Source organism: Micrasema longulum, unplaced genomic scaffold (assembly GCF_059751315.1).
Source record: "Micrasema longulum isolate JH-2025_06_02 unplaced genomic scaffold, ASM5975131v1 h1tg000561l, whole genome shotgun sequence".
Taxonomy (NCBI): domain Eukaryota; kingdom Metazoa; phylum Arthropoda; class Insecta; order Trichoptera; family Brachycentridae; genus Micrasema; species Micrasema longulum.
The window spans coordinates 402,845-413,466 of NW_028277757.1; the positions used below are offsets into that span (position 1 = coordinate 402,845).

A 10,622-nucleotide genomic window follows, 5' to 3' on the forward strand; every position below is an offset into this window, starting at 1 on the left:
TTTTGTACCTGTCGTAATTCAACTTTTCAAAATATGTTCTTACCAACATTTTTGTGAATTTGTATAATGTTTGTACAATGTAACAGTGCTAAAAAAATATGTTTGGGCACCCATACACTGCGATTCTGAATGCTCTGTATGAGGTAAAGAAAGCGTTGGTAGCACATAATTTACGTACCGTAATTACATTTAGAATCGCACTGCTGATATAGGTAAATATTTTACAACGAAATTTTTTCGATTTTGGCTACAAAAAAAGACAGTAATAGATGTACGTATTTTATTTCATTATGTGTAGATCTATGAATATTTATAACTATTATTATTTATATCATTATTTGTAACGTGAATCGAATGTACAATCATTTTTCAGAACTCGACCCATGAAGAAAGTATACCATAAACAATATTTTTTTACTGACTGGCAATTCTATACTCTATACTCCAAACTCCCAACAAAACCGATCCCCAGATTTCCAGATGTCAAATTGACATCAAAAAGGGGATGCGGATCGAAAACTAGTTTTATTTTAATCCTAAATCGTAGAAACTAAATGATTACAGCCATTCAGAATGACATTGACTTGGGACGGCTTGTGCCGTCTTTGTGCATGTGTCAACTCTGTGGGAAATGATACCAATTTATTAACTACAGAAGGAGAAAGTAAAGGAATTTTACAATTGATAGAAAAGTATCTTGCGATATGCGTAAGTTGTACAACTATTTGTTTTGAATAGTAATAATTTACAAATCTTGTATTATATTTTTTATTTCACGTTTTAGATCGATTCCGAAGACTCTTTACCAACGAGCATCTGTCGTGTATGCACGGATAAGTTGACTGGATTTCATAGTTTTGCTACTCAATGCGTACGATCTCAGTCATTTTTTCTACTCCATAAATACACACCACTCCAGGATGACATACATTTGCAATATCTCAAATCGGAATTCGATTTGGGTGATAATCCAATTAAAATTAAATATGAAACCAATGAAGTAAGTTCCAATCAATAGGAAAGATTTGAATATATATTCTGGTTATATAAACATTTTAGAAAACTAGAATTCCTTGTATTGCATATTAGTTAAGGAAATAAATATAAATGTAGTAAGTAGCACACGCATGTCTTCTGTAAAAAAAAATATATTTAAAGTACTTACTGCTAAAAAAATAATTAAAATCAACCTCAACATTGTCATTATACCAGAGAAAAAATCAGACTCCCATTTTGAATGAAGACAATGTCTACAAAATCAAATAAAAAACATACAAATATTTTAAGATATATATATATTCAAGATGTTAATTTCAAATGTTATGCTATGCCCATAATCAAGAATACTCTTTTAAAGCTTTAAAAAAAATGTGGGAAAACATGAATTAAAATTTATTAAATTTATTTTATATTAAATTTACTTCAAAAACAAGTACTTTTGTTTTCATATTACATATACTTTTGTTTTCATATAAATCTCTAATAGTGTTCAACGTCTTGGATAAACATATTAAGTTCTCCAAAACAACGTCTATATTTAAGACGAAGATCCATAATTGGATTCTATCGAGGGGTAAAGACCACTGTATAAGATTGCTTCGGGAATAAATATATAATATCGATGCTGTCTTCATTATTATCCATATACGTATATATGTATATCATCTTTTAATTAACCTAATAATGATGCATAATTATTTGTAAATATATATTTTAACTTTATTTTTATGTTTATTAAATAATATATTCTCCCATACATGTAGATGTGTTACAATTATTACTTTATTGTATTATTTTGTATTTATTTTTACTATCAATTAATTACCAAATTGAATTATAATATTACTATAAATTATTAATAACCTTTGCTATGTTATTATATAACTTTTCTGCATTCCATTTTTCGACATGTATAAACTTTTATTATTTATATTTTTCTATTATTATTTTGTATATTGTTTTGATTATTTTGTATATTGTTGAACATGTTAATAAATGTTTTTGATTTATATATAGAAGAGTCCCGACTTAACACGGAATTTTCTAACAAGTTGGGACATAAAAAAATATAATTGTGCTCTATGATAAAATTGTGTATTTTGTGCATTAAATAAAATAAAAATAAATGAATATTTATTGATGATTCTACTTACATGTTATCTTATATCATGAGTATTATAATGTTCTGAGTTTTGTAATATTATTTATCTCTCCACGCGAAGAAGCCCCATTCCAGTGACAGTACATAACATCCAAGCTTAAGAAAAATTATGTTTTTTATGGATACATTAAAAAATCTTAGCCACCGCTGCTGCATTTGCTGTCTTTCATTATTTATTATCAACATGGATTGTGATATTTCTATTTGCAGGATGAAAATATTCCAAATGATGATGATGACTTGGATTACATTCCTCTCAGTAATTTGAGAGATTCCAAAAAGAAACCCAAACTGGAAAATAAATCCGCTAAGAGAAAAAGGGGGCGTCCTCGAAAACAGAAAGCTGCACACAATTACTCGGAAGAAAAAGTATTTAGTGAACTGGAAAAACTTATGGATGGTATTTTTTTAAATATTAAATCACTGTGTTATTTGAAAACCACGTAAAATCAGAGTCCAGTGTATATTAATAAATTTAATTAGAATTTGAAATCAGGTAAAAATGTTAACCAAACTAAAACATACAGAGCAAGTGTTCTGTTACCAAATCAAATTGGATGCCTCGAGTAGAAAGGGTAAAGTACGGGGATGGGTTTTTATAATCATTGGGAATATCAAAAGCAGTATTTACAGTATTATTCCACAATGTTTTTTCTTTCCATCATCAATATGCATTAATTTCGAAATTTATGGCATTTTTAAATCAAACTGCATCAAAATAAATTTGCAGCTGCGTCATTGTTAGCTGCACTGAAATGGCAATAAATTGTACAGTAGAACTCCAACTATCCGAACTTCGACTATCCGAATCGCTTTCAGAAAAAATAAATTAATACAGTGATTTGAGTGGAAAAAAAAAAAAACACATTGCGATTTGCGAAATAATGATTCTGTCTACACGCGCTATTGTCCTTCCCTCCGCCAATTGTCCTCCCTTCCTCCGCTGTTCGTTTTGATTAGTAAGTGTGTCGTACGGTATATACATACTATATTAATGTACTGCACTTGTAATTACGCTTAACATGTAAAAGTGTTACCTTTTCATTTAATTAATTAAAAGCTCATTTTCTTTAAAACTAGTTTTTTCTCCCGTTTTCAACATGCATATAGTAATGAATCAAAATAAAACCTTTTTTTGGAAAAAATTAAACTATCCGAATTTTTGATTATCTGAATGAGATCCAGTCGCAATTGATTCGGATAATTGTAGTTTTACTGTATTGACATCAGTTTTTTGTTGTATAAAATCTACATATATAATTGCACTATAAATATTTATATTACGTATCAGTCTAATACTTTGCTAACCAGACTTAAGTTTATAGTAAAAAAAAAATGTTTTTAAAAATATCTTTATTTTAGGAGAATTCACTGATAGCGCTACAATCCTACAAAATTCAACAGATGACCAATGCAATCCGATAAAAAAGGAAGACTTTGATGACATAAATGATGATCACTTTGATTATGGTAACTCAGATTCAGATGACCAGATTATTAAACCTAAAAAAAAACTAAAAAATAAATTTAAAGAAAAGAAAAAAATATCCTACATTGATCCTGATAAACAATCCAGGAAGCGAAAGAATTATGGCATATTTAAGTATGTATTCCCATGTATATTTATTTATTCAAAACTTTTGTACCAAGTAATTGGAAGATTTTTGCTATTAAGTTATTTCTCCCAACAAACCAAAATGTTACAAATACAAAGATTATGATGTTTTTCTTTTTGAATTTATTTCCCTAAATTTGTTCATTAGTTATATAAACATAAATTAAAAGTCTTACTTAGACATGATGCAACCTGCCGACTATTTTGTAATTATTCATTTTCAAACCCAAAAATTATTAATGGAAACTTCTTTTTTATGCATTTTATGAAAACTTAATTGGTCTTTTTATGCACAATAAGTTTTTCTGGGTTATTATGCCGTGTGTCGTTCGTACTCTCTACCGACGTTTCGGATCGCGTTACAGCGTCCATCATCAGGGTTGATGTTATTTGTGTTTGAATATGTGTTACGTTAGGTACTTAGAATTTTTTGTAACGACACACGGCATAATAACCCAGAAAAACTTATTGTGCATCTTAACGGCCGTGAAAATCTAAGAAGTTTAATTGGTCTTTTTATGTTCGAAAATTTTTGTTTTTAATACTTATTATGTATGATTATGTTTTCAGAATAAAATAAAAATAAATATCATTTGAATCGTGGAAGTCTGCTCTGAACATTTAATATGTTTTCAATATTATTTCCAATCTTAAATCTATTATATTTCTAATAGAAGATTATTGAAATATTTTACTTTTATGAACATTTATTAGGTATTTTGCAAAAGTTTATTAAAAACTAATGTAACTTTGCCTAAGTTAACTTTGACTTAGTAGTCATTCAGATGACTCACAATAAAAATCATAATATATAGTCATAAATATAAACTTTCTGAGCGGAAAATTTTACTCTCTAATGAGAGAGTTCAGTTTTTAAGGAGATTGGATATAAAAAATATTTTCTTATGCGCGGTAAAAGTTAGAGCATTTAATTATACTGTGAAGTTTCCTAAAAATGTATGAAAAAAATAATCAAAAGGATTTTTTTAAAAACGAACTACTTTGAACAACTTCACCAGTTCTTCCGAATCAACCAATGATAGTGTTGTGATAGATTTCCAGTTTACGGGAAGCCATCTGACCAATTAGCAGAACTCGCCGAAGAGAACTTATGATGTCACACGCGGATTAATTTCAAAATTACAAAACCTTAAAATAATCATAGCGCTAATAATACAATACATAAAAATACTTAGAAAAAATAATTGGCTTAGTTTCATAGTCTATTAACAATTAAAAAGATTTCAAAGAACCACTGAATTTCCTCATTCTCAATGATTTTATGTTTAAATAATGTAATCTGTACTAAAATGCAATCCAATGCCTTTGTAAAATGATATTTACCTTTTTACAGATTTGACTGTCACGTTTGTGAAGATCAGCTCCCAAATTGGACTTCACTAAAAGCACATGTTAAATTGGCTCATAACGAAAAAGCCAAAGTGGTATGCATTTGCTATAAGTACTTGACAACTAGAAGGTCCCTTCTTCGACATATTGCTCAGCATGATCCAGTGAAATGCTTTAAGTAAGCCATTTTATATAATATGATTATTCCAAAAATATATGGAACATCAAAATATCCCAACTTTAATTTTAAAAAAATGTACAGTAAATTATAGTCAACCATTGTAATTTATAACAGCAGCTTCTGTCTTTTGGTAACATCGCAATGTCCAATAACAAATATTATTAGTGTTTCGGATTCATTTTCTTTTATTCAAGTGCCAAGCCATTCCTTCCTTTGATTCCGGTGGTCCTTGTTTTGAATCCCAATATACCTACTTCTCCCTGACGGCGAGTCAAGAAAGCAACGCTTGACAACACAATAAAAAAAAACCGTACCGCGAACAACAACGAAAACCGTACCGCGAGCGTGACAGTGATTTCGAATCACCAACATATAAGAAAACGTGCAAAGTGACCAGTGCAAACGATAACGGTGTCTTTCTGGACCAGTGCCAAAGGGAGGAAACCGTAAGTCCTTACTCCTTTCATTAATTCCAGGATTGACACTGAAAACCATAACGTCAATTAGTTTACCTAAAATCAAACGTTCCCTGTTTTCTTCGAACACGCGTATCGCGAAAGGGCAGGCCTTGTTTTACAGTCCCGAGGTCGAAGGTATCGAGCATCCAACAATTAGTTTATGTGATATGATACAATATAATGTTAAAACCTTTTTTTTATGCTTTTGGTGCTCGTGTTTTTATTATTTTTTATTCCCGCTCAGCATTATTATTATTATTAATATATACTTTTTAATAAGACTTTTTTGTGCTTATCGCAAGGCAAGGTGGATTGCATTGTTTTTCCTTATTTTTGTTCATATTATTTTTTTGAAACTGATAAAACCGTTTCAAGGAGTAACTGTTTGACAATTGCAGTTTCTCTTTTTTATTATCTCTCGTGCACATCGCTCAGGTGCAGGACCCTGATGATGTTGACTCTTTATTTCTAACTATGTATGATTTTTTTTACCTTTATATTTTTTTTCATATGTACCTATCAATGTTTATGTTTACAAGGTTCCTTATTATTTTCTAATGAACTAACAAAAGCAGCATCGATAGATTGCTCTTGTCCTCTCAATTATTGTGGGTATTTTATACCCGTCTTCTCGAATTCAGAACGAGGCAAAAATTTGATAAAATGCTCAGTAGGAATTGTCTTCCAAATGTAAGGGAGTATTCAAGAGAGGATTCCAAACTCTTCTTGGTTCCAATAAACAAATCTGTCTAAGAGATTGATTTCTAATATTAGTAGGTTATGAATTGGTTGCTGTAGCGCAAATAGCCGTCTATTCAAAATGAATGTTGTGTCAATTCCATGGTGTGAATGTGGTCTGGACCACGAAACTCCAGATCACATATTCTTTGGTTGTCCAATAAGAGACAAATAAAGTACGTACTCCTATATTATCATCACTCCTCTCCAGCCTCGATCCTGAAATTATCCACAGTGTAGGAAAATTCTTGTCAGAAAATGAGATATTTTTTTGGTTTTTTTGGCTTCTTTCATTTTTACACAATCATACACCTAATGCTATGCATTTTATATTCTACCCTTGACAGAAATCATAATTTTCAGGATGAAATGCCCAAAATAAAAAAAAATATTTTCTAAATAATATTATGTTGGTTGAATTAGCTACGGACTTAAATAAATAAATAAATATATTAAATGGTTATATTGCTTTTTGCCCAAGGCCAAAAATTTTAAATGTCAAGATAGCCATAAGCAACATGATTTCATCATAAAGATTATAATCGCCTCGAGTTCTGCTCAATGACAAGACAATAAATATTATTACACCTTTATTTGTGATGCGTCTGATTTGTCTGCAGATGTGACACATGCGGCAGAATATTTGGCTCCAGAACTGCTCTCAGTAACCACGTACTATATCACATGCCCAAGGAAGAATATCCATTTGTATGTTGCAAGTGTGCCAAGCGCTTCACGACCGCCCGAATTCTTAAGTCCCACGAATTGACACATATCCCCAGAGAAGAAAGATTCGTCTTGCCCTGTGATGTGTGCGGTCAGAAGTAAGTATTTGTTACTCGAATAACTTACGTAAAAAGTTCTTCAAACTCCCAGACTTCCATATTAAATGCACTTATTTTAAATGTCAGCTGTTTATGCTTTACCACAGTCAAACAATAAATGTCTCTTAATAATATAAAGGTAATCTTCAAAATGCTACACAACGTAAAATTACAGTCCCCGATAAACTTCTGTGATGTCCCGATAAGGACCGAATACCCTTTTCCAATGACCCGCAAACACTGAATTGAAATTATGTTTCTGCAGTTAACTTTGCGTACTTACGCAAGTGTATTCTGTTCGCAAGATTTATTTTTCTTGCATAGGTATTTGTTTTAAGTGTTTTGAAATAATTTTATTTATTTTTACTCCATTTATTCCAGATTCTCATCTAAAGGAGCACTTAGAACTCACAAACGTGTCATACACGATAAGTTAAAGCCCTTTATTTGTGATTTATGCGGTCATGCATTCGGAGCTAAGGCAAACTTGGACGAACACCGCATCCGACATGGCGAAGAAAAGAATTTCTGTTGCACGGAATGTACAAAACGGTAAATTGGAAAATAGTTTTCACCTTTTTAATAAGCAATATTGACAATATTAAGAAACACAAACTACAGTATAAGGAAATAATATTAGTTGTATGTTTTTTTTATAGCTCAATATAATTTACAAAAATAAATCAGCTGTCTCAAGTTTTGGTGCAAGTATTTCCCTCCATTACTGCTAAAATATCTATTCATTTTTTTTTAGATTCAAAACTAAAGGCGCTATGATTCGACATATGGATACTCACAGTGACACAGCCTACCAATGTCCCAACTGCCCGATGCTCTTGAATTCCCGAAGGACTCTCAAGAATCACCTTTCTGTTCACGATACTAAAGCCAACCACATCTGCCCATTCTGCAACAAAGCCTTCAAACGTAGTAAAGATTTAAAAGTGTGTATTTTATTACAATTGTATCATTTATTACCAAAATTCTTTTATTAACTATCACTTTCTTACGACGATTGTAGTTTCAGATCGTAACCTCCTAATTTGGTGAAATATTTGTTCTTAGTATGAATCCAAAATATTTTTTTTTAACTAGCCCGCAAAATTAATTATTAAATAAAAATAGGTAGAACATTTGAAAGGGTTAAAAGCAAAAGCATCACTGTCCATGATTACTGTTTTTGGGAAGACTAACAAAACCAGTAGCAAAAATACTATTTCTTTCAAGTTCAATGTGCAACTTGTGTGTGGTATAAAAGATAGCAAAGACAATTCTTTTTACGTAAGAATGTACACATTGAACTAAAAAAAATAATATTTTCACTGCTAGTTTTGTCGGTCTTCCCAAACATAGTGATTATGGACAGTGGCGTATTTGCTTTTATCCCTTATTTCAAATCCTCTTTATTTTTTTTAAATTATAAACACCAATGTTTTAATTTCGGTGCTGCTTTAGCTGTACTAGAAAAAACTATTCAAGTTACGGTAGAGTGAGGATCGCATCTTGAACCTCTGATGCAGAGGTCGTAATTTTCGCCTCTATGATCAATTGTCAATTTTAACTGACAATATATATATATATTTTTAAAATGTATTTTTAAAAATATATACACGTTCACCCTCACTAAATATAGTAAACTAAAAAGTCTATAACTAATCTTCGAGCTTGGGCCTCATGAATGGGTATTCATTATTACCTTTTGAGCGGAAACGAGGGTGAAATACGATTTTGATTGCGTTAGAGTGAGACGGATATATGAGAATCAAACTAACTTACGAAACGAAATTGTGATAGAATACAGGCTCTTATCCGTTGTTTAGATATTATCATATTACATACATGTATTGTTTTTCATATGTGGCTTATAACCTTTACATGAATTATTGCTATACCATGTATATATCTTGTAAATTTTACATTATTTAATATTTGTTATAGTGTCATGTAAAACTGCATACAGGAGAACGTCCATATACTTGTCCCTGGTGTTCACGGACCTTTAGCAATGGTTCTAACTGTCGGATCCATAAGCGCCGAATGCATCCAAATGAATTCCAGATAGCAGAGACACTTAATCCATACGCTCCAGGTAACTTCGTAACAAACTTATTTTTAGATACTGCGTATTTATTTTAATTGTAATATTATGTGTGGATGTGAATCTGGTATGCAATTCTTTGATTACTATTTGAAAACCATATATTAATGACTTATCTTTACATTCAAATCGTAGTTTGGCCAATGATGTATAATTAATTAGATATTAGGAGTGCAAAATTGACGCATCTCAATACACGCCTTCTTCCTCTAACAGACTTTTGTTGTGATCAGACATGATACTGCACAGAAAAATGCCACCATGTGTTACGAGAATTTGCTTTAATTACTCTCCAACTACATATAATAGAACAGATGTATTGTTTTATTCTCAAATACAATCAGATTTATCCAAAGCAATTTTCACAACAAAATACTGCATTCAGAAGACTGAAGACTCGTTCATGCAATTAAAGAAGTTATTGAGTTAAGTTTGAGAAAAAACTTTTAAATGCAAAGGTCTATACTTTTTTTTTCTATCAACGCTTTCACATTTTTAAAAAAGAAAGTGCGCAACTTTATTTAAAATATTCCGATTTGAATGAATGGAGCGAGTGTTTAAAAAATAAGTTTGTTCTACTTCATCGTAAATTACATGCAATATTCTTAAAAAACATCTTAATACCTACCTATTATTTTACTTAATTTATTAAAACACAAATTAGTGCTTTGTATTTTTCAATTTAACAAGTATCAATTATTAACTTTTTCCTTCAGATTTATTATTTTTAACAACACCTAATGACACCAACTCTCTTTCAGTTGTTAAAGCTGAGCCCAAAAAGGTGATCCACGCTATATTCAAATCCACTCATGTTCTCACTGAAGAAGATCGAGATTTGAAAGGAGACTTGAGACAACAAATTCCTCCTTCAATTAATATACCGGCAGAACACAATCCTCAACTTCCAGATGATTTAAAGCCTACAGGTTTTCCAATTACGTGTAAATAGCGCATAATTTATGAATAGTTTTACAAAAGAAATGTACATAATATTATTTGATAGAAATGGTGTATAGGAATAATACTGTTAATGTATTTAAAATACAATATAAATAATGATTTTATTATTTTTATTTGTTTTCCACAAAAAAATACCAGCTATAAAAATTCATACCAGAAATCTTAAATATTTTTTAGGGCAATTGTTCTGTACCTTTTATTCCTTGCTATGTTTATAATAAAACAAACATTAAA

The 10,622-nt window shown here is 30.5% G+C and overlaps 1 protein-coding gene across 1 annotated transcript; it reads left to right on the forward strand.

The window, feature by feature from the left end:
- Nucleotides 1-419: 419 nt before the first annotated feature.
- LOC148280597 (uncharacterized) lies at nt 420-10,487 on the forward strand. The gene is made up of 10 exons (XM_088228104.1): nt 420-708; nt 785-1,000; nt 2,372-2,561; nt 3,524-3,764; nt 5,131-5,304; nt 7,124-7,327; nt 7,709-7,879; nt 8,082-8,271; nt 9,266-9,416; nt 10,187-10,487. The coding sequence occupies exons 1-10, from the start codon at nt 574-576 to the stop codon at nt 10,375-10,377; spliced, it is 1,863 nt and encodes a 620-aa protein (XP_088084230.1). The 5' UTR covers nt 420-573; the 3' UTR covers nt 10,378-10,487.
- The last annotated feature ends 135 nt before the right edge of the window (nt 10,488-10,622 follow it).

Excerpts from the sequence above, each read along its gene's own strand:
- LOC148280597 (XM_088228104.1), top strand. The coding sequence starts at position 574 with ATGACATTGACTTGGGACGGCTTGTGCCGTCTTTGTGCATGTGTCAAC. Across the intron at positions 8,272-9,265 it reads AACGTAGTAAAGATTTAAAA|TGTCATGTAAAACTGCATAC; the intron begins GTGTGTATTTTA and ends TATTTGTTATAG. Across the intron at positions 9,417-10,186 it reads ACTTAATCCATACGCTCCAG|TTGTTAAAGCTGAGCCCAAA; the intron begins GTAACTTCGTAA and ends ACTCTCTTTCAG.